The sequence below is a fragment of the Martes martes genome (assembly GCF_963455335.1).
Source record: "Martes martes genome assembly, chromosome: 12".
In the NCBI taxonomy this organism is placed as follows: domain Eukaryota; kingdom Metazoa; phylum Chordata; class Mammalia; order Carnivora; family Mustelidae; genus Martes; species Martes martes.
The window spans coordinates 85,903,615-85,927,064 of NC_137900.1; the positions used below are offsets into that span (position 1 = coordinate 85,903,615).

Sequence of the window (23,450 nt, forward strand, 5' to 3'; positions counted from 1 at the left end):
CCAACAGGGTAGGCGCCGCCAACACTTACACTTACCAGCACCTACTGTGTGCCTGGAAGGTACTGAGGCCCCGCCTGCCTTAGAGCTGTGGGTCCTCCTTCAGCCCCGTGACCACCGTCACCTCTTGTTGTACAGAGGAAGAAACGGAGGCTCAGAGAAAGTCTCCCCCGCCGGTAGCGTGGGGGCCAGGGGTGGCAGTCACCTTGAGGGGGAGTCCCCCAGGCAAGATTGCTCAGAGAAGGCACCGGGGTAGGGGGGAAGGCTCCAGGTGTGACGGGCCATGCTGCGGGGAGACCCCAGCTCACACTCTGGCTACAAGTCCAGGTCCTGCCACCACTGATTCCGTGGCCAGGGGCAAGATTCTTCCGTGAGTCCGAGTCACTGCTTAGGTAGAGCTGGTTTCCGGGCCGAGGTGAGCAGCGTTAGGGCCTGGCACCGGGTGGTCCCTGAGGGGGAAGCCAGGCGAAGGAGGGGCCCAGGGACTGCGTACACTGTCCTGCTGACCTCAGGCTGGCCCAGATGCTGTTGGAGGATGTGGCACAGCCGGGGGCATCAGAGCAGCCTCCCTGAAGGAGGCGCACGTGCATGGAGGTGGGGCAGGGCTGCACGAGAAGCCCCGGGACCCAGCCAGGCCCAAGTAGCTCCCCACAGCCTTTTGTGTCATTTCTACTCTGGACCCCACCTGGGCTGTCTGGGACAAAATCTACCCTGGGGGGGTGGGGGCGGTGGTGCCCATCATGCAGAGACAGGGGCCTGGGTATTTCATTCTGGGGATGGAGGCTGTCGAAACTTCTGAAGCTTAGCTTAGGTCCCCAGACGCCTGCTCATGCTGCCCCCAACTCTTGTCTTAGCTGGCAAACCCCTGAACATCCCTCAAAACCCAGTTTGGATGACACCTCCCCCGAGAAGACTTCCTGTCACCCCAGGGGAAGAATCAATTCCTTCCTCACCTTCGCTGGCTCTTAGTGGTGGGTCACACAGGATCACAAAATGACAAAAAGCGGTCTCGCGTGGGACTGGATGCTCCCCAGAGGCGGGAACCAGAGCATCTGCTTCCCTTCTGAAGGTGCCAGGCGGGAAAGGGACACACTTTTTTTGCACACTGCCAAGCTGTGTGCCTAGGGATACTTCTCCCTAGAGGGGGCGATTTTTTTCTAATTGGCACAGAGGCCTGAAGTAGACCGGGAGTGGCCCCAGGGTGAACTTGTCAGGTCGGTCCGGATGATGAAGGTGGCCATGATGGCTCTGCCCCTTCTTGGTGTGCGATCCTGGACAGGCCACTTCACCCCCCCGCCCCCGGACCTCGGTTTCCTCATCTGTAATCCGGAGCGGCCGCCTACCGAAGTGGCTTTGAGGAGCAGATGGGACAAAACGAGACAAAGCCCGTGAAGTCCGGAAGGACATCTCAGAAGAGGCAACTCGCCTCAGAAATCAGACCCGCTCACTGCTGCCTCCTAGCGGTGGGGGAGGCAAGAGAACCGGAAGAAGGCCCAGGCCCGGGGCCACCAGAGGGACTGAGAGGAAAGGTCTGGTGCTCTGAAGTCAGAGGGACCCAGGTTTGAATCTGTCCTTGCAGATTCCTGACTAAGGGGCACCTGCCTAGTCCCTCTCCTGGATCATAGCCCCTGCCTGACTGGGCTACCGCAGGGACAGAGAGATGACGGGACAGCACACAGTAGGTGCTCATGAAATGACTGCTCCCTTCTTCCCAAGATGGCGGTTGAGATGCACGGCCAGGCTAGAACTCTGGCCGAGACCCAGGAAGACCCAAGCCTCTCCCAGGCCTCCTGGGTATGGCAAGATCCCAGGGATGACATGGGGCCCACAGGTTCCCCAACGGTGCGTGGTGTTTTGAGCCAAAGTTTATCTGACCCTTGCGCCCATCCCAGTCAGAGCACCGCCCTGCCCCAGACCACCAAAACCCACCTTGGAGGCTCTGCTTTGGCCCCAGAACCTAAACAGGCAAAGGGAGCTGGAAACTAATTGCAAAATTTATTCCAGGGCTGCAAGGGCTGGGGAGATTCTTAAGGGCACTTCTCATTTTGGGGCTGTGGGTCTCTGGCCTTGGCAGGGGCACATGTTTCAGTGGGCAGGGGCGGGGACAGAGACAGGGTGGTGGGAGGTAAGGGGGGCATGGATGCCCAGTCACCTCCAACGGGGCGGGCTCAGCACAAGCTGCAATGGCAACGTGAAAGCAGAAAAGACGGCGGACACCCAGCCCAGGGACCAAGGAGAGCCAAGGCCTCCCCTAGCGCCTGGCCCTGGAGAGTGTCCTTCAGGACACAGGGCAGGAGGAGGCCAGGGAGCGGAGACCCAGCTTCAAAGGTTTGTAGTAAGGGATCCAATGGGACGGGGCCAATGCGGAAGGGGCTTATGAGCAGTGTCCCCCGTCTGGAGACCCATCCGCCCTCCTCGAGTTCACCCGTATTCCCACACACACAGACTCCGAGCCCCGACAGGACATCCTGCTGTTCATCGAAGGAGGGGCAAGCAACAGCTCCTCTCTGGACCAAAACAATGGCCCAGCACTACCCACGGGGTCCTTGGCACACGGTGTTTGGAGAGAAACTATGGCTGTACTTGGGGCTAATCCTCAAGTCCCAGCCTCAGTCCTCAAATCCGTTCCCTGCCCCACCCCCCACTACATACCCACCTTTCCAAGAGTCTCTAGATTACTAGATTAAAAAACGAAACCCCCAAACCCACAAACCTCTTGACTACAGCCTTTGCAGACACATATCAGCCTGGGCTGGCCAACTATGGGTGGGGCTAGAATGTTCTGGCTCCCTGGCGAGAGAGGGATAGAAACTTCTCCTTCGGTGGGAGAGGGATCGAGAGAGCTGACTTGCAGAGAAATTCTTTTCAGATAGCATGTCACAGTTCTCCCCTGCACGAGTCAGACGGAGTGGAGGGGCTGGGGAGGAGGGCTTGGTCCTAACCCTCCCCCTAGCGTCCTCCAGGCCCCACAGTGCCTGACCAACTTCGCCAACTCAGTGACCCCTAGCTGACAGAACAGAGGGCTGCCCTCCTGGTCTCCGGGAGGGAGTTCTGGAGACCCTCCCTCTCTTCTCCTCCACTTGGTGCCCCCTCAACGTCTCTCTGCTTCTGTTTCCCGGAGAGGGGAAAGGGACAACTTGGGACCCAAGGGACATGGAGGCTCACCAGGGAATCCCGAGCCTCCTCCCCGGATCTGTGCGTCCAGACTCCAGGACAGACAGGGGAGCAAGGGGAGGGTGAGAGGGTGGTTAGCAGCCGCCTTCTCGGGGGCCCTCCGAGCGGGGGCCACCCTACCTCCACCAGACCCCGTCCCCCCTCACCCACCTTCCCAGACACGGGGCTGCCGAGAGCGCAGGGGCAGGGGCGTGCAGGGTGGGGCTCCTGGGCCGGCAGAATAAACTCAGTCCCCTGGAGGGCGGGGGGCGGCTGCGGCTGCGGCCCCGCCCACCTGCCCGGCCCCGCCCCGGCCCCGCCCAGCCCAGGCTCAGGTCTGCTTGGCCTGCAGCATCTCGATGAGCAGGTTGTTGCGCGGCATCTCGTTGCCCAGGTGCTTGTGGTACAGGTACTCCTTGGCCTGCATGCTCAGCGCCCGCACCTCCACCAGGCACAGCAGCAGCTGCTGGAACTTGTCCCCGCAGTGCGGGTAGTGGCACAGGGTGTAATCGAGCAAGGCGGCGTTGGCCTTCTCCTGAGCGTCCTTCACCAGGCTGTGGTTATTCAGGAACTTCACATCTGCAAAGGGAGGGGCTCCGTCACCATCAGCAGCCCACCGCATCAGTCGCCGTCACTGGCAACGCCAACACCCCCTAGAAGCACCAAAGACACGGGTGCCACTACCGTCAGAGACGCGCCCAGGCCTCCCGTGGCCACCACACGGCCATCGCAGCGGTGGAGGAGCACAGTCCCCAGCATCCACCGCCGGTACGGACAGCCCCGCGTCCCTCCCAAATGTGGCCACCGCTGCCACTATCCCCCCAACCATCACAGCCGTTCCTGTCTCCACCGTCAGCAGCTGTCACCAACACCGCCCTCTCTGCAGTTATCCCAAACATGGCCACTGCCACCATCACTCCCCCAACCACGATCACCTGCCACCATCATGACTACCACCGTCACCCACCCACTGGTCAGGATGAACACCTCCATCGTCTCCAAAACCATCCCCACCTCACCAGCTGTCTCCCTGCGCATGTGACAGGTGACAAGAGTACCTACTTCACAGGACTGTCGGGAGAATTCAGGGACATGGTCGGTGGGAAGTGCTTGGAGAACAGTGTAGGGCACATAAGAACATCAGTATGTCACCACTGTAACCCCTACTCTCACCCCACCATGATCAACACCAACCCCAGCCCGACGGTCAGAACCATCGTGGGGCACCTGGATGGGGCAGTTGGTTAAGCATCTGACTCTTGATCTCGGCTCAGGTCTTGATCTCAGTGTCATGAGTTCAAGCCCCACGTGAGGCTCCATGCCAGGTATGGAAACTAAACAAACAAAACAAAAAACCATCCTGTTGCATCATCCCCACATCACCATAGGTGGACAGGCCCTATTCTAGACAGCGACAGGCACTCCTCTTGTCTACGGATCAAGAGCCTCCAGTACCACAAGGAGATTCTCTCATGGGGCCGTGGGGGGATGTGGATGCTCACGGCAACTGCATTTATTGGGGGGGCACCCCAGGGAGTCCCGCACAGGAGACACGAGCAACGGAGCAGACATAACACAAAGCAAACAGGTAGATCTTTAAAAGCATAGAGCTATGTGGAAAAAAAAAACAGAAAAGGAAGGTCCAGAGTACAATCTACAAGGCAAAGCCATCTACATAAATTAAAAATGCTTGCACAGAAGCCTGAGCATTATGTAAGAACAGGGACAAACAAGGAATCCAAGTTAAACATGAAGGCGTGGCTGCCTGTGGGAGAGGCAAGGGCTGTCCGCTCTCCATGGACCAGTGATCGCTTGTGCCAGGGACAGAGGAGTGTGACCAGTGCCTCCTGCACGCCCAGGAGAGGTGCAGTGAAGACACGAAAAATAAAATGTCTTTGGAGAGAGGTGATTGGGGTTCAAGTCCCAGTCCCACCAGTTAGGAGCCGTGGCATTGTGCCCTGTCCCCTCCTGGCCCGCAAGGCCTCCTTCCTCTGTGAACGGGGCACGCCCACTTGGCGCAGGTGCCTGGGCCCCCGGGGGCACCCAGAGAGGGTCAGTTTGTCACTCAAGTCCTCATCACGGCTTGGTGGGTGTCTCTCTCAGCTCCTGGGCTGCACCCCCAGCTGGTGCCTCGCCGGGCAACTGAGGTTTAGCAGGAATGTACGGGATCTGTCCCCCAGCCCCAAATCCGGCCCGGCCTGGCCGTGAGTTGGCCTCCAGTGGTTTAGGCAGTGGTCATCCGTCCACTTCCCTTCTGCCCCCATCCCCATCAGCTCCGTGGCTGCGGGGGAGTCTGGAGCCCAGCATGTGCAGCCCTTGGCCCTTCTAATCCCTCTTAACACCCACTGCGCCAGGAGGGCTCCATGCTCCTGGCAACCCTGATCCCCAGCCGCCCCCGGTACGCCTGCTGAGGCTTGTGTTGTCCAAAGTCGGATTTAGGGAAACCTGAGCTGGGCCCAAGGCGTATGGCAGGATCTGGCCCCCGTCCTCCACCCCCACCCCTGGCCGCCTCACCTCCCTGCAGTGAGCCAGGGTCACTTTCTCCCTTGCCTCCCCAGGATCACCATGAGCCCATAAGGCACCTTGGTGCCAATTAGAAAGAAGTTTCCCCTTGTCCACAGAGACAGTATGGCAAGGGGCTCACAAGCTGGATATCAGCCCCTATTCATCCCCTGCCTAGGGGCCCTTGTGCAGTGAACAACATGTTCAACTGTGCATTGCAGCCCTGCTCCTTAGCCTGGACTACTCCAGACACACTCAAAGGTCATGGGAAGCCCCAACCCTCTATGAAGCCGGCCTCCTAGGCACAAGAGGTGACTACTGGCCCATCCCTGTCCCAACCTGTTTTCATCCCATAGAGTCCTGTCTACCTTCACCTCCCACCCTCACCTCTCCTCACTGCTCCCTCACTCCCCACCCCCCACCCCCCACCCCTAGCCTAGGCTGGCCAATTGTCCTGATACTGCCTTCTGACCATATGCTATAGGAGGCTGAGGGTCCAGAGAAGGGTAGGAACCAGCTCAAGGCCACAGAGCAGTAAGCCCCCCCCCAGAGGAAATAGCGGGGGGGTGGAGAAGGATGGGTTGGGATGCTGCAGTAGAGGCAGTGGGAGGGGGCTGGGAGGACCAGAGCCTCGGCTTTACCAGGATTTACTGTTCCCCACAGCCCCGCAGTACCGCACAGGGACAATGGGGTGGAGTGCAGGGGGTGGTGCGGACAAGGACAGCGCTCAGGGACAGCCCCCACTCTTAACAGTTCTCTGGATCTCTCAGCTCTCTGCAGCCTGGAGACCCCCCACCGCACCCATGCAGTGGGCTACTGGGCTGGGGAAAAGAAGCCGTCACCAGTTAAGCCCCAGTGACCACCCTGCAGTATAGGTGCACCCAGGTTCCCGGGCACCTGCAGGGCATCGTGCTCTAGCTCAGTTAATCCCCAAAGACACCCAGGCAGGCAGAAAAGGGCTTCCCCCTGGCTCAGGGACCGTAGGGTGTGCCTGGGCCACCGAGTAGATGCCAGAGTCTGGACGCAAAGCCAGGTCTCCCGGCTCCACAGCCTGGTGGGTGAGCACAGGCGGAGTCAGGCTTGGACATCAGTTCCTGAGAGATGGGACATGAAAACTTTACGTTTTGTCCAATCCAGGAGTCCTGTCAAAGGGCCCCCACGCCCGGGATCCTAGGTTTCCCAGGCTACTGTGGACTTCAGACTTCTCTTCCTCCTCACCCTGGAGGAGACCACTGTCAAGTCATGCCCCCTCTCCCACCTCCCCGCACCCCCCTCTAAGGGACTGTCGTGAGGATTCTGTGGAATAATGGGTGTGACAGCCAACATCTCACCGAACGCCACGCCCTTCTTCCACTGGCTAAGGGGGAGCAGGAGTCGCACAGACCTGGAGGTGCCCCCTTAGTATGTCAGGGGTTCAAATCCCAGCTCTATCACCAACTAGGTGACCTTGGGCAAGGCCCTTCCCCTGAGCTGTTTGTCACCTGCAAACTGGGAACCGGACCTGATCTGTGTGTCCAGCTCCGGGCCCCGGGACCCCGCAGGTTGGAGATGGGCCCAGGGGAGAAAAGCCTGCCATGTCCCCCCCACCCCCAGCCTGCTTAGCCCCAGCAGTCCTGGAGGTGGGAGGCGGGAGGGGGCTGGGAGATGGCACCCCCACCTCGGAGAGCAGCCTGCTAGCGCTGCGGAGCTGGGGGCCCCCGGGTTCTCAGAAAAGCCCCCTTTTCACGGTTTAATTGAATATTTGAATAATCCTTTCATTCCAGCGAGGCATAAAGAATGTTGTCCCAATAGCGGTGACTCAGGCAGGCGCCCCCGCGCACAATGGCCCCTCGAGTGGGGCTGCTATTCAGGCCGCCTTTTGTTGGCGCGGAGCAGTGGGTAAATTGCAAACGCTTAAGGGAATGCTGCGGCGGCCGCCTCAATGGGAGTCAGGAAATCGAATGTTAGGTCAATCCATTAAGCTTCGATTAAGTCCTCTGCGGAACAATGCCAGCCGGGCCCATCTTCATAAACACCGCGATTGCCAGGAGAGAGGCACTAATTTTAATTAAACCTCCTTACCTGCCTCCACGCCTGCAGGGAGAAGGCTATTTAGACGCCAAATGGCACCCTTCTGCGGAGGCAGGCAGGAAGGAGGCGCTGAGGGGGCTGCAGGCGATGGGGGGGGGCGTGGGGGGACAGTTGTCACAGGGGACAGGGCTGCCCAGCCCAGGGAGGCACTGCCCCAAGGGTGATGTCCAGCATGCCAGGTGGCGGTCTAAGAGCAAGTGGCCATCCCTCTCTGGGCTCCAGGTCCCTTAGGGACTTACTCCTGGGGCCTGGGGCCTGGGACCATGGGAGAGCCACCCCCCTCCACCTTCCAAACTCTGGGCAGATCTTCCCTCTCCTCTTCTCCAAACTTGTCCACTTCACTCCAGCCCCAGGTCTAGCCTCTTGCAGGGCTCTGGGCTGCCAACTGCCAACCTTGTCCCCTGCAGCAGCTGGAAGGACCTTGCTAAAATGCAAATGTGATCATGTTACTCCAGCTGAAAAGCCTTCCCAAGGGAAGGGTCAAGGTCGGTGGCCTGACCTTCAAAGCCTTGCACCGCTCAGTCCCTGCCCGCCTCCCCAGCCTCCACTCCCCCCATTCCCTGCCCCACACCACAGCAGACCTCCCGGATTCCCCATCTCTTTGCACACGCCTTTGCTGCCTTTGCTGCCGCTTGCTTTGTTTCACCTAGAACACTCCTACTCATACTGCAAGGCCCAGCTCAGAGGTCCCTCCTCCAAGAAGTCTTCCTTGATATCTTAAGTGTGGGGTGGTTTCTTCTTTTTGGCCCAACCCTGATCCCACTGGCCTGCTCAGGCTCCTCCTGGAACCTGGAACTTACCAGCCAACAGCCTCTGTAGCTCAGCTGCCTCCTCTCTTACTGTTTTCCCAGGAGCTCAGGCAGGTGCAGGCTGCGCCTCCTCCTCCTCCCCTCCCAGATTCAGCCTCCCTACAGTTTCTGACCTGCAGGGCTGGGCATTCCCCCACCCACCTCAGCCAGACCTGATCCCTGTGATAGGGCCCTGTGCCTGGGAGCACGCGATGAAGATGGAGACTGACTTGATCGTTCATTCACTTCATTCATTCGTTTCTTCCTTTGCTCACTGGTGGTAATGATGGTTAGGAGGAAAACACTACCAATGCACATTCCAAGCGCCCAAGCGATGCACTGAGCACTTTGGGGGGATTCCCTCATGAAATCCTCATAGCAAATTAAGGATTATCAGGATGGTCATCTTACAGATGGGAAAATCAAGGCTCAGAGAGGAGAGTGACTTGCTCAAGGGCACACAGCCAGAGAGAGAGTTCAGATTTAGAATTCAGGCGGTCGGTCCCTGGTTCCCATTCCTAAGCACTGTTCCGCTGTGCCTCACATGTGTGAAAACACACACACACATATCCACACTCTCTCGCTCCTGTATCCAGCCCCTCCAGCCTATGCCAGCCAAGCCCTGGAGAGTGTCCCTGTCTCTCAGGCCCCACTTTGGCAAGCAAGAAGGAGGGGCCAGCACTCTGGCTTCAGAGTTCGGCCACTCACCTGGACCCTGGGAAGAGGGCTGGGCTGGGCTCTGCTAGCCTTATCCCCGCCACCTCCCATACAAGGAGAAGTTCTGGATTTATCGCCTGGCTGAGGCCAGAGCTGTGCTGGGCCTGGTAGTCCCAGCCCCCGAGGCTTTATTGGAAGAGGGGCAGGGTCTACAGGGGTGTGCCTTGAGCTCTGGGGTCTAGAAAGCCAAAGAAGGGCAGCAGCTCACAGGGAGGCCTGGCCAAGAAGGCCGGTGGCTGGCAGCCCACCTCCAACCACCCCACCTCTGGACCTCCCTGGAGGCCTCCTGACTGGGGTCTGGTCAAGAAAGCAGCCCGAGGGGCACCTGGGTGGCTCAGTGGGTTAAAGCCTCTACCTTCAGCTCGGGTTGTGGTCCCAGGCTCCTGGGATCAAGCCCCGCATCAGGCTCTCTGCTCAGCAGGGACCCTGCTTCCCTCTCTCTCTGCCTGCCTCTCTGCCTACTTGTGATCTCTACCTGTCAGGTAAATAAATAAAATCTTTAAAAAAAAAAAAAAAAAAGATAGAAAGCAGCCCGACCGCCACAGACCCCACACTTCAATTCTATGTGCACTCCACATCCTTCCTGTCTCCAAATCTCCCGTCACTCCCCAATTACATACAGATTCTTTCTACGACGGGACATGGAAAAAGCCACCAGCCCATGAAAGTTCATAGTTTGTTCATGTGTGAAAACAGTGATACAACCGCAAGGGCACAAACACGCACATGCCTCGGAGTCTCCACACTCCCAACCACACGCCACCATGCCTGGCAGCTCACAGAGACATGGCTCGGAGGCGGGTCTCGGTGGAGGGAAGAGAGGGCCTCCCCCAGCTGAAGACAGCCTGGCCCGGGGCCCCAGAGGCCCCTCCACGGGCTCCAGGCCACAGCTCCTAATTGGCTGCCCAAGATTCTGTCCCCAGCCAGCACCGTGATTGTCCCCTACCAAGCCCTGTAGCCTTGCACGGAAACCCTCCAACTACTGCAGTAGTGGGGTGAGGAGACAGGCCCAGGAACCATAATCAACATTCCCTTTATACCCGCCCATCCCGCCCAGCTCTCCCCAGGCTTGGGCAGGCGCTCCCTTGCCTGACCAGGGCTAGGGTGTCCATTACCACAAAGATGACATCTGAATCCTGCCGCTTCCCCAAGTGACAAGGCAGTTGTGCCCCTCCATTCTGACCTGCTGTCCTGTCTACGCCTCTGCTAAAAGACTGATCCCTCCAGCAAACTCCTACTCATCTTCTAAGGCCCTGCTCAGATGTCCCTCTTCCAGGAAGCCTTCTAGGCAGAGCCCTTGTTCCCCACTCCGAGTTCCCCATCTCTGTCCCGAGTTCCCCATCTCTGTCCCCGCCCCGGCAGCACGAGCCAGAGGACTCTATTGGACTGGGAACCACCTGAGAGCAAGGACACGCCCGTGTTCACAGCCCTGCTGAACCCAGGAAAGGCATGGATGGCTTGCTAGGTGAGGGAGGACAGGAGGCCAGCCCCGAGCAGAGTGGAGGCTGGAGCGGCACTGGCTGGGCAGGTCAGGAGGGGATGAGACGGGGATGAGACGGAGACCCCTGCCTGACTCAGGGCGCGGGGCTGCTGGGCTGGGCTCACCCTCTGCCACTTCCCTGCTTTACTTTCCTTCTCAGCCCTACTCACGGTCTTACGGGCTATACATTTCACTGCCCATTTCACTCATGTCTGTGGCTTACTAACTGTATTATGCTTATCGTCTCTCCCCCAGTAGGGTTGGCTCCGCACGACAATAGGGACAGGGAGACACCCTGTGTCCCCGGTGCCTTGCAGAGTGCCCAGGCTCAGCACGTTTGTAGAACTAATACATGAGCGAATGAATGAGTGGGGAGCCCAGAGCTGGAATTTGGGCCCCCCTAGAGCAGGGAACCTGGAAAACAGGGACCTCAGGATGGGAGCCAGGGAGCAGAGCCTCCCCAACTCTGGAGGCGACCCGGGCACTTTTCTGGTGCTTCCACCCAGGAATTTACCGAATTCTCCGGAGTCCTTCCCCACAGAGGGCCAATCTTAGACGCGGTCTTGGTCGGCCCTACTTCCAAACAGAGAAACTGAGGCCCAGGGAAGAATCAACCTCCATTTTAAGAGCCTGGCCCGGGGCCACGTCCCTTCATGCCCTGACTCACCACGGGAGGGGTCCCCGCGCGCCGCGGAAGCCCTCTCGGGGGCGGAGCCTCACGGAGCTGGGCCGGGGGGGCGGGGCCTCCAACCTCGCCCCCTCCCCACCTCAGGTCGCCCTCCCGCCGCCGCAGGTGGGCAGGCGCACTCACCGAGGCTGAAGAGGATGAGGAATTTGAGACAGACGAACTCCTGGCGGTCCAGCTGCAGCGCGTGCAGCTGCAGGACCAGCTCCTGCGTCCGCAGGACCAGGCTGTGCAGCAGGGACCCGGCCTGGGCGGCCACGGTGCTCAGCTCCACCTGCGCGGGCGGAGGGCAGGGTCAGGGTCGGGGGACACGGGGCGGCGGGCAGGGGGCGCGGCTGGCAGGGGAGGGGAGGCCCGGAAGGAGGCTGGGGAGGGTGGCCCCGTCCCTGGAGCTGAGGGGGTGGGGGCCGCTCCCCGCGCCCCAAAGACCCTCCAGCCCCACCGCGAGGCCCCGCCTCCCCAGGGCTCCTCACTGCGGGGCAAGCTGAGGGCCCCATGGCCGGCCGCAGAGCCAACCCCGGGGTCCCTCACGCTCGGAGAGCTGCCGCCTTCCCCGTGGCACGAGCGGCTTTTGTGTTTCGTGTGGTGTCCGCAGCAGACACCGCATCGCGCTGGGTGCGGGGACAGGGTGGGGTCTGGTCCTCCCAGATCCCCTTTCGCCCGGCCACGGGACTGCCCGGGCCCCCACGCCCACTCGCGGCCGCTCAGACTGGGGACATGGTCACACCTCAGCTCACGTTCACACACACTCCAGCTCACGTTCACACACACTCCTGGGCACACTTGCAGGGCGGTCCACCCATTTCAGGAAGTGAACGCGCACACACACACACACAGGCGGTTGTATGGTCACCTCCCAAGGTAAGGGGACAGACCCGCACCCGCGTATGAGTTCCCACACGTGGTAACAGGCAGATCTCAACAACCACAGGCTTACGTGTGGATACGGCCTCAGAGACTTGGGCCTGCGTGTTGACATAGGCCAACAAACACGCTCACACCCCAGACTCTCCAGTCCGCACTCCCGGGGGGCCTCCAAGCCACACCCGCGGGACCAGCACTCCCCCCAGCCCAGGAGGCCCTAGACACCCAGGGTGAGAAGAGGGCGTGAGGACCAACGGCCTGGCTTGGAGATACAGGGCCTCAGCCTCCAACCCCCACCCCCAGAGTGCCTGTCAACCGCTCTTCCTCGGTCTCCCCGGTCTCCCCGTTGGGAGTGATGCTCCCCCCACCAGCCTAGACCCTGGCATCAGCCTCTCTTCTTTCTCTCCCTCCTTCCCTCCCTCTCTCCCACACCTCCTCACACCCAGGAGTGGTCTTCCTCCTTGAACTGCCCCCTCCCGGGGCCCCAGTATTACACAAGGGCCTCGACTTCCTTGCCCCCCATCTCGCCCCCTCCGTGTGTTTCCTCAAATACAACCTGGATGAGCCCTTCCTCACTTAAAACTCTACTGTTGCTCCCCGCTTGATCTCAGGAGGTCCCATCTCCTACGCTAGGGCCTGTAATTCCTTGCTGGGGGGACGGGGGGCCCTAACACCTTCACCCATTCCTTTCATCCACTCAGGATTTAGGGCCTGCCCCCAGCCTTGCCGCTCGCCTCACAAGGCTCCTGGTCCCCCAAACCCACTTACTAGCACCCACATACCGGCAGCCTCTGGTAACTCAGAGGTTCTAAACATCCCCCTGTGTGCCTTTGTCCATGCTGTCCCCTCTACTGTGACCGGGGTGGGACTGGCCCCCACCACCCTTTACAACCTGACCAACCCCTATGTGTTCTTTCAAGACCCAGGGCCACCTTCACCTCCTCCAAGAGCCTCCCTGACCCTCCCCACATCCCTGAGCTGCTTCCTCAGGGCTGGAACCTGTCGAGGTCAGGGCCAGGGCTGGTCAGAGGGAGGTGGGGCATGAACTTGGGGAAAGGGCTGACATTGGGGTGCCCAGGGCCAGCCCTGGAGAGGCCTAGGACCTCTTCTGGGCTCAGAATTCTGGAAGCATCCTTCAGGGCATGGCACAGGACACAGTAGGGTCTGGTCACCTCCTGCCCGGTGACCAGCAGGATGCTGCCCTCCTTGCCGTGTTGGATCTGGCGGTAGATGTGGTCGAATACCAGCAGCTCACTCCAGCAGTTTTGCAGCAGCGTCATCTGGTCGGCCACCTGCAGGGAAGAGGCACGTGTGGGGCTGGGGTCCAGCCGGTTCGGCTGGGGACCTTCCTCCCACCCCTCCCTCTCCCAGCCCACGATGCAGGGGCTCACCTGGACATGTGACCTGGGCAAGCTGCTTCCCCTCTCTGTGCCCTTTTTGCTTAATCTGCCTACTTCATCAAAGGGTAGCAGGGATCAAGCAAAAAAAAAAAAAAAAAACAAGCCACTGGAGGTGCTCAGAACTCCAACGGACCTGGCTTCAGGCCCCAGGTCTGCTCCTACAAGGAGTATGACCTTAAGCAAGTTCTATAGCCTTCTGAGCCTCGAGTCTCTCATCTGTGAAGTGCGCAAAGTACAGCACCACCCAGTGGGGGGGGGGGTCCTTCCGCCCCAAGGGTCACGACATCCTAGCACCGCAAGAGTGGACACTCGTGACCATGGTGAGCGGGACTCGGACCGTGGGATGCCAGAGCCAGAAGGGCCCTCAGCATCCTCTGGCCAAAACCTCTATTGTTTAGATGACAATCTCCTGCCCAGAGAAGGCGAGGGACTATCCTGGGATCACAAAGAGGTAGAGAGAGGCCAGAGCCACGGCTGGCCTTCTCAGTCCACAAGCCTCTACAGTGACAGATACCTCACTCTCCTGGGTGCTCCGAAGTGCCCAGGGCACAGGGGCCCGCAGGTCACCCTGGGGAGACACTACAGACGCCAGTCCCTCCCAGCCCCCGCGGCTCATTCGCCGGCCACCATCTGCCCAGCTGGTACTTTCTGGGCACCTTCCTGGGCCCTGCCCCGTGATGAGAGCCAACTCTGACAGCTACTAGTCTCCGTGCTACCTCTCCATGCCCCTAGGAGGCTGGGACAGTCCCTAACCCCAGTCTGAGGAGAGAAGACACCCCAAGGAGTCAAGTAACTTGCCCGAGGTCACACTGCCCCGTCTGGTTCCAGATCCGCGCTCTGAGCTGCCCGGGATGGAAGAGGACCCAGCCCGGCCATGGCTGGGTCGTTTCCTCCCCCGCAAAGCTCCCCTCAATCCCTCCTCTTCCCATGGTGCCCTCACCATCCTCTGGCTGTGGCACCTGCCACATCTGATGACACCAGTTCACGCCTCTGCCTCCCCCAACATCTGCGGGGTCTGGGAAGGTCTGGGAAGGCAGGACTGGTGTCCAGCTCGTCGCTGGGCTCCCGGAGGAGGGGTCGGTGAGCAACTGATGAACACGTATGTGCTCCCGAGATAGGCACAGGGAGCAGAGAGGGGCTGCCCCCAACTCTGGGGGGCCCGAGGGATCCAGGCAGCCTCTGGCCTGAGGGGAACTAGCAACGGCCAGTGACCAGCTCTCTCTTCTTGGGGATTGAAGCCTCCTCCTCCCCTCTTTCCCCCCTCCCCAGGGGGCAGCCTGGAGCCCATCCTCAGGCAGATGGAGGCCGAGAACAAGTGCACAGAGAACGAGCGAGCAGCTGGACACACAGGCTTCCTTCGGGCCTCGCGCGCCCACTCTTTCCATGGCCCACCGTGGCTGAGAACAAGACGGAGGGCCTGTCTCTGTCCTGCTCTGAGTCACCAGCCCCCCCTCTCCCCTGTCTCCCCTTCTCACCTCGTCTCTGTGTCAAGAACCCGCACACCTCTCCCCTCCCCTCCTAGCAGAAGGTGCTTCCTAGAGCCCAGCTATGGTCAGAGCAAGAAGCCCGGCTGGGGCCCTGGGCTCAGCCGCAAGGAGCCCTGGATTGAAGGGGCCGGGAGAGAGTAAGGCCCGGGCAAGGGTGAATCACAGAGACATCTCTCCTATCTCTCCTCAGGAAGTGGCCAGTCCCCAGAGAACCACAGGCAGGAGGCCTCTCCACCCGTTTCCCAGGAGGGAGGCAAGGCCTGGGGAGTTGCCTGTGACCGGGGCCACTCTCAGCACGCCAGCCCCGGCCTCCTCACCCCTCCTGTCAACATTCTGCCCACGTTACAGATGAGGAAGCGGAGGCTTGCCTAAGGTAACCAGAAGCCCCCGACTGGGCCGGGCCGCTGGAGGGCCCCAGGAAGTCCCGAGGCCTGCATGGAAGGCGCCGGCCGGGAGGCAGTGGCCTATCCTGGGTGACCCAGATGGAGGCAGAGAGAGAAGGAGGACATGAGGGGCTGGGCTCTGCTCACCCCTCACTGGGGCCCTCGGGCCTGGCTTAAAGGAACAGGGGGGTGGGGAGGTGGAAGAGTGAGAGATAAAGGGGAGAATTAGGAGATAAGCAGGCTGAGCTTCGGGCAGAAAGCAAGAGGGGTCACGGTGACCCAGCTGGCCAAGCCCTGGGAGCAGACTCTGTACCCAGACCTCAGACCCCAGGCGTGGGGGCAGCCCTGCCCACGGGGCTGATAGGGGTGGCAGGGCGGCGAGATGCAATATTGGCTGAGCCGCGGCGCCCTGTCCCTCTGTTCGAGTCCCCACTCGGCCACGTATCCTCCTCTGCCCTGATTTTCTGTTCTGAGGAACTGGAAAAACAAATGCTCCCTCTTGAGCACAGGGGCGTCTGTTGTGAAGGGCTCTGTGGCCCCGTGGCGGGCTCTCCTGCAGATCCTGCCCCCGCTGATGTGCCCACCTACCCCCGGCCAAACGGACTTGTCACTTGCTCCTCCTCTAGGTGGACAGATGGACACACACCAAACTCTCAAACACTGCCCACACACAGATGAGCGTGCACGCGCGTACACACACACACACACACACACACACACACACACACACCTCTTTTTATTTCAAAGAAAACCAGAAGGCCCTCGCTGCAGGCCCCTCTCCACAGGAAAGCAGGTGGCTAAGAGCCTCACTTAACCAAAGAGGCTGGTTTTCACCTTGCTTCGCTTTCTCCCTAAGCAAAGGTTCCTCCTCTGCTCTCGGACCTCCCTGGCCCCCCGGGGAACAAGGACGTTTGCCGGCCTGGCCCTGGGGTCCCCTCGCCGGCCTGGCCTGTCTGCTCAGCCTCCCAGCCACCCACCCCTCCCACCGGTCTGCCATAAATCCTCCCGGAGCCTTGACGCTTCGCAGCCTGCCCTGGAGAAGGGGTATTTATGGGTGCTGAGCTGACCTCCCTCCCAGCAGGGTCCCCCCCCTGGAGCCCCCCGGGGTCTGATCCGTCTGGCAGCCGAAGGCCAGCGGGCTCTGTAACTCTCCGGTGACTGACATGCCGCGGGCCAGCCAGGGCGCGGTCCCGGCGGAGCGGTCGACCGGTCGTCGTTTGTCAGGCCGGGAGTGACAGAGTTACTGCTGTTTAAATGAAACCATCAATCTGAGCCGTTCAATCTGTTGCCGATCAGGGGCCTCCCAGTTGGATGTTGAGGGTGAAGTGATGTCAAAATGGGTCATTAGGCACTCTTGGCCCTCACCTCCCCCTCCCTGACTCCTATGGGCCGTCCTGCCCGCCTGCCCTTCCTGGGAACTGTCCCGAGAGGCTGACGGCTTGGACAGACACACGGCCCTCCACCCGAGCAGAGCAGCAGGGACAGGTGTTTCTGCCACCTTGCTGCCACACAGTGGCTTTCTAAGCCCAGGGCGAGGTGGCCTGGCCCGCGTCTGCTCCTGGGACATAGTGCCCAGGGGAGCGTGGGTAAAGCCTGTGCTTTCGCACTCCTCCCGGCCAGGCCTGAGCACCTCCTGCAAGTGTCGGTTACAGGGGCAGCAGCAGAGGGGACAGGAAGGACGGGAGCCACCACCGCAACCTACCAAACTCTCCTGTGCACTGGGCCCTGTGCGGGACCGGGGACCCATCCCGGCTCACTAAATCCTTGCAACAGCCCTACGAAGTAGAAGTTCTTTCAACTCCCCTTATTGTATAGCTCAGGAAACCGAGGGCCGAGGAGCCGTGCCTCGCCCACTGTCACGCCGGGGGGTTAGGCAGCAGAGCAGATGGAGCTGGAATTTGAACACAGGCTGCTCTGATCCTGGTCTTTGTTATGAACTTCTCTGCCACGGTCAGCGCCAACACACCTCCATTGCGTGAGATGAAAAACAGAGGCAGAGGGACATCTAAGCTGGGAGAGGGGATGGAGGAGGAGAACCCCAAGAGGGCATCCCGGCTCCCAGCATCCCTGGCAGCTCAGTAAGGACCCCAGGCCCTCCCCTGGGCAGCGAGATGTCATCAGCATCACAGGGGACTGGGTGGCCTCTGGGGAGAGCTCAGCCTCCATGGTAGGACCCATCCCTGTCCCACGATGTGGGGCCTCTGCCAGCCCTGGCTCCTGGTCCAAGCTCTGCTTCTGACCCTGCCAACCTCTCTGGACACAGAGGACCACCTGAAACTCCCTGACATATGACACCTTTTCACATTTCTAGGTCTTTCCCTATGCTGTTCCCCCTTCCTGGGATGTCCTTAACCTTCTCAGACTGCTTTCTGGAAAGGTAGAGATCAAAGAAAACCCTGATTTCCTTAGATAGAGCCTTTTGCCCTGCTGCTGGGCCCCACTACCCCCCTTCCATCACTCCCAGAGCCCTGGAGGGCCTGTGTTAGCATCATCTGGGTGCCTGTCTGTCTCCTCCAAAAGCCTGGCTGCCTCCTGGGTCCAATTCATTTCAAGGTGCCCACTGCCCAGCCCAAGTGCCCCACTCTCAGAGCTAGGGAGCTCCCCACTCTGTCTCCTAAGATGTATTCAGCCTGGAGATGGTGGGGGGATGAATGGTCGCCTAAGAGGGAGAACAGGGTCATTCAGCCCCACTCCCACTTTTCTGCTTCCCCACCTCTGGCTTTGCAAACAGACACCAGCCAGGCTCGCTGGACCAGTAGGAAAGAAGTTCCACGTGGCTGATGAAGAGGCCCGCTATGGGCTGGGCTGGTACTTATCTGCAAGGTTCCTTTACAGAAGATGGTGACCATGGTTCATATTCCTGGGCTCGATTCAGAGATTCTGGGAAGGGGAAGCAGGAAGGTTTGGACCACAGAGAAGCCAGAAGCAGGAAAAAACACTCAGCAAAGCTGGGACAAAAGCCCTTCCCATCCTGCGTGAAAAACCCCAAGAGACTAGGAAGGCGGCCAGAGGAAGTGCCCTGCCCCTGGATCCAGGGTTCTGGAAAGCCAGGAATGCTCTGCTCCTCCTCCCCTCTGCACAGGGGGCTCATGGGAAGTCTGGAGGGGAAGCTGGCAACCAACCCAAGGGTCCTGGGATCCTCATCCCCAACCAGGACCTCCAGCCAGGAGTGAAAGGCAGACGGGATTGTTCAAGGTCCCGCCTCTTGTCCCATCCATGAGGTTGGCCTAGAGCGGGGACAAGGGCGAGAAGTCCCAGCCTGCAGCAGAAGGAGGGCACTTCCCCAGCTCCTGCACTGTGGAAGCAGCAATCATCACCACCAACTCCAGCCCCCCAACCCCATGATGCCTCAAGGGCTTACAGGCCCAGCCTCCTATTTTGTCCCGCCCGTGGCCAGCCCAGGCAGGCAGTGCCCCCGGCCCATCCGGCCACATGCCCCTGGAGGAAGCCCAGGCGTCAGCATTGACAATGCCGCTCAAGGCTGCAGTGGCCCCAGCAGGGAGGGCAGCGGGCCTTGCTGTTTACACCCAGCCCGGGAACAGCCAGGGAGGCCGGCCGGGGAAAGCCGCACACCAGTCAGCCCGGACTAAAGATGGTCTGTGCCCCGGCCAGCGAGAAGGGCCTTGCCTGGGCTCCAGCGGCCTCAGAGGTTGGCCGAGCACCCTGTTCACAGGGAGCCAGGGCCCCAGAGGGGCAGCTCCCAGGCCTTGGGCCCTTTAAACCACCAGGCACGGGGACTGGGAACCTCTTCCCTATCTGGCCTCAGTTTTTCCCGCTGCTTTCTTGCTTACTTTAGCTGCAGGTACTTCAATCCAGGGGAAGGGAAGACTTGGGAAAAAGGTAGACGGGCTCCTTTGGGAAGATCAGTGACAGCACTCACAAGCCCCACCTAGCCCCCACTGCACACACAGACCCTCGAGACCAGCCATCACGAACAAGAGACGCAGGGGACAGCAGGAACTTTCACCTTAGCTGGGAAGGAGAACGTCCACGAGCGTTCCAAACTCTGAGATACGAAGACCCCCACCTATCATATTTGAGGCTGGCAGGGATTGGCGGCCTCTCCAAATGGGAGGACGGGATCACTTGTGTCCTCTTCTCGATACTGGGCTGGGGCAGCCAGAGACAGCTTCCAAAGGACTCAGCTAGTCTTTTGGGGGAACTCAGGGTCTCAGAGGAAGAGAGATAAATGCCTACAGAGACCCTGACCGGAAGAGAACGGAACAGAGACCTAGAGGCCCAGAGAAACAGAGATGCAGAGAGACAGCACATCAGGGAGAGAAGGATAACAGAAAGAGGTAGAGGCAGAGATAAAAAAGCAGAGTCTGTGACAAATAGAGACTCAAGAGAAAGAAAGAGAGCAGGAGGGGTGAGGGAGGGCGGTGGGGAGAAGAGCAAGGAAGGCTGTGATGGGCCAGAAACACTCCTCAGTGTCCCCAGAGAAACCTCCCTGCGCCCAGATGCTGCCTGAAGCCAGTGGGCGGGACAGCTCCATCCAGAGGTTAACTGGGATGGAGGCTTGGGCACCAGGAGGACCCCCCCAGACCCAGCGGCCAGCCAGGTGGGAGGAGGGACTCACCTCCAGCTCCTTGAAGACCATGCACCTGCGTGCCCAGTCCACGATGGAGATGAAGGTCTGGTCAGCCATCCTGCACAGAAGGCTGAAGGGTGCGGGCTGGTCAGGGCGGCCCTTGGCCGGTTCCTGCAGGCAGCCCACGATGCGAGCCCGCACCTGGTCCTCTTCTGGCTCCAGCTGCAGCAGCTGCAGGATGAGCTCGGGCACACCAGGCCCTCCGGAGAAGGGCTCTGGGTAGCCATAGGGTGGCCCAGGTTGCGGGGGACTGGCATAGGGCTCTGGGTACTCAGACTTGATGGCACGGCCAGGGAAGGTGGGATAGAGGTAGCCGGCCAGGGGCCCGTGGGCACCGGGCACGGCCATGGGCAGTGCTGGAGCCCCAAAGTCGCCCAGTGGCCCAGCAGGTGGACCAGAGGCCAGGCCCTTGGGCTCAGGCGCGTGCAGGCCAGGGGGCAGCATGTAGTCCGGCGGGGGAGGGGGTGGGGGAGGCACCCCCATCGGGGGGCCTGTCTCCAGCTTGAAGCCGTTGGCTCGAATCTGTGCCTTCTTCTGCTGCTTCAGGGCACGGTCTCTTTTGTACATGGGCCCAAACTTGTTCCGGCCACCCCGCATTCGGTCAGCACGCACAGCTGCGGGCAGAAGGAGAGCGTTGGCCTCAGCCCCTCCAAGCCAACTGCCATAAGGCCACACTCACAGATCTTTCCCAAACTGTGTCACTTCCCCTGCTCAGTACCTTCCCGTGGCTCCCACTGCCCACAGAGGAAGTCCATCTCCTTAGCCCGGCATTCGAGGCTCTGTTTGCCCTCTTGGATCACCCTTTCCAAGACCCCATGTTCTCTCCCCACCGCCTTATCTCTCTGCTCCTCTGGCTTGGCACGTGTCCTTCTTCCTCCAACCCCCCCCCCCACCCCGCCTTCATATTCTTTCTGCCTCAAACCCTTTCCTTCTCTCGTGCCTGCCAAACATCCAGCCCTAGGGTCACCACCTCCAGAAGTGTTCCTGGATTCATCTAGGCACACTCCACTGTCCTTGCCCCAGATGTCCCGCCTCTTGTCCACTGTCATCCTGCTGAGCAGTATCATGCCATGTGACCCAGGCTGAGAGTTTCTGGGGACTCAGCAACGGGTTCAGGTGCCCAGTACAAGGCTGAGTAGGGAGATGGCAGCAGAAAGCAGGCCCCGGTCAGACTTCCTCACAGCCACCCTCCAGTGCCCAGGGTCCAGCTGCTCGCTTCTTGACCAACTGCCCGACTCTGTCGAGCCCCGACTGCAAAATGACTCGGGCTTCCCCCAGTGCCTTCAGATATGAACGCTGAGTTTAGGGCTGGCCAGGGTTCCGAGCTGGAAGAAGGGACCTCCCTGGCTCACCAGATGTCTCACCGCCTGGCCAAGAATGTGTCACTGGCCAGACCCAACAGGTGCATCTCTGCAGCTAGAGTGTGGCCGCAGGCCCTGCTCAGACAGGACCCCACCCTGGGTTCTAGGAAAAGGGACAGAGCAGGAAGGAGAGGGTGGTGCCCAGGAGGGAAGGGTCTTGGAGGTCCATTCAGCCCATCTTCCTGCCGCAGGGGTGAAGAGCCCGGCTCTGCTCCCTCTGCTGCATCCGGAGTGTTGCTGCTACTTGCAAACACCTAGCTCCCCTGGCCCCGGAGGACCCAGAGCTGGGGATATTGGGACATTCCCCTCTCATCTGGGAGTCCTTCCTCTAGGTGGCAGGACTTGTGGTCAGCGGCTCCCAGAGCCACTAGGGACCTTCTACATTGTTTGAAAACTTGAACCAACAGCTGCCTGCTCGGCGCACAGCCCGGCTGGGGCCAGCAGGGCGCACGCCCAGGACTGTCCACCCTCAAAAAGTTTGAGGTTTTCCTGCTGAAATGTCTTCCCTCCCCTGAGGATGGAGGGGGTGGGAGGGATGGGCCTGGGTCCTCTGGGACCCGTTGTTCCCCTTCCCTCATCCTCTCAGGGTCCTCCCAAGAACACGGCAGAAGGACTTTCACCCACTAAGTGATCAACCTGAGTGAACTTTTGGATGGACAAACATTTGGGTGGGCTGGATGAATGAAGGCTGTGATGATGGACAGATAATCATATAAATAATGATAATGATAATAATAATAATAATAGCAGCTGCTCTATACTAGCCTTTCATACAATTCCCTCACACTGACTCAAGAAGGACCTAACTACTGTTAGGTCCACTTTTCAGATGGGGAATCTGCAGCTCAGAGAGGTTAAGGAAGTTGCCCAGGGTCAATCATCCTGTGCGTGGTGGCCCTGGGACTTGAACTCTGTCTGGTTAAGGTATTAAACGCCCTGGCTCCCGCGCTGTTGGGTGTCAGCGGGGGTGTCCTAGGTCTCCTTGCAGAGGGAGGAGGTCTGCCGGGCTTTGCCCGGAGCTGCACACCCTCTCAGAGGCTGGAGGGACGGTCCTCTCCCTGGGGTTCCCTTGCGGATGCCTCTGGACCCAAGCCCGCTGAGCCTGCATGCGTCCCCTGGCCAGACAGAGCCACTCCTTACCCCTCCGCGCGGAGAGCCGGCCTCACCTCACCTGCGGGGCCCACGGCTGCCCCCAGAAACTTTAAGAAGGCCACGGGTGCCCTCCTCGCACCCCTTCCACCACCCGCACGCCATCCCCCCCCCAGCCGGGCTGTCAGAGGTCAGCGGTCCCAGGCCGCCCTGCCGCGCGCCCACCTTCCAGGCGCATCCCCACCGTCAGGCACTTCTGGAAGCGGCAGAAGGGACAGCGCTTGCGCTGCGTCTTGTCGATCTTGCAGCTCTGGCTCTCGGTGCACGTGTAGTGCTTGTTGTTCTGCACCGTGCGCTTGAAGAAGCCCTAGGGGAGAGCGGAGTCCGCGCGGGAGGCGAGCAGGCCCCGTGTCCCCCTCCCCGGGCCCGTCCCCGCGTCCCGGCCGCCCGCGCGGCCCCCGAGCGCCCAGCCCGCCGCCCGCCGCCCGCTCACCTTGCAGCTCTCGCATGTGAGCAGCCCGTAGTGGTAGCCGGACACCTTGTCCCCACACACGGGGCACAGCTCGTCCAGGTCCTCGTCGTACGAATAGTCCATGCCCGCGGCGTCTGCCTGCGGAGGGAGGAGAGGGTCACCGCGGGCGGGACGCGAGTGGCGGCGCGGCAGACCCGGGGCCGGCGGGGTCGGCGCCCCCACGCCGCTGCCCCCCGTCACCGCGCCCGGAGCGAGGCCGCCCATTCGAGCGCCCCGAGCAGCCCTTCCTGGGATGCGGCCGCTTCGGCCCGCGCCTCGGCCCTCCCCGGCCCTGTCCCCCTGCTCCTGCTCCCGCTCCGCGCGCCCCCCGCCCCCGCCCGCGGGCTCCCCCGGCGTGGTTTGCGGCGCGTC

General features: G+C 60.7%; 1 protein-coding gene across 1 annotated transcript; it reads right to left on the bottom strand.

The window, feature by feature from the left end:
• Nucleotides 1–3,481: 3,481 nt before the first annotated feature.
• Nucleotides 3,482–23,171, bottom strand: NR5A1 (nuclear receptor subfamily 5 group A member 1; the record flags this gene model as incomplete). Its single annotated transcript, XM_080820481.1, has 6 exons — nt 23,061–23,171; nt 22,793–22,934; nt 20,106–20,731; nt 13,429–13,548; nt 11,519–11,666; nt 3,482–3,729 (listed from the first exon to the last, which is right to left on the bottom strand). Exons 1-6 carry the CDS (start codon nt 23,160–23,162, stop codon nt 3,482–3,484), a joined length of 1,386 nt encoding a protein of 461 aa, XP_080676607.1. The 5' UTR covers nt 23,163–23,171.
• Between the last annotated feature and the right edge of the window lie 279 nt (nt 23,172–23,450).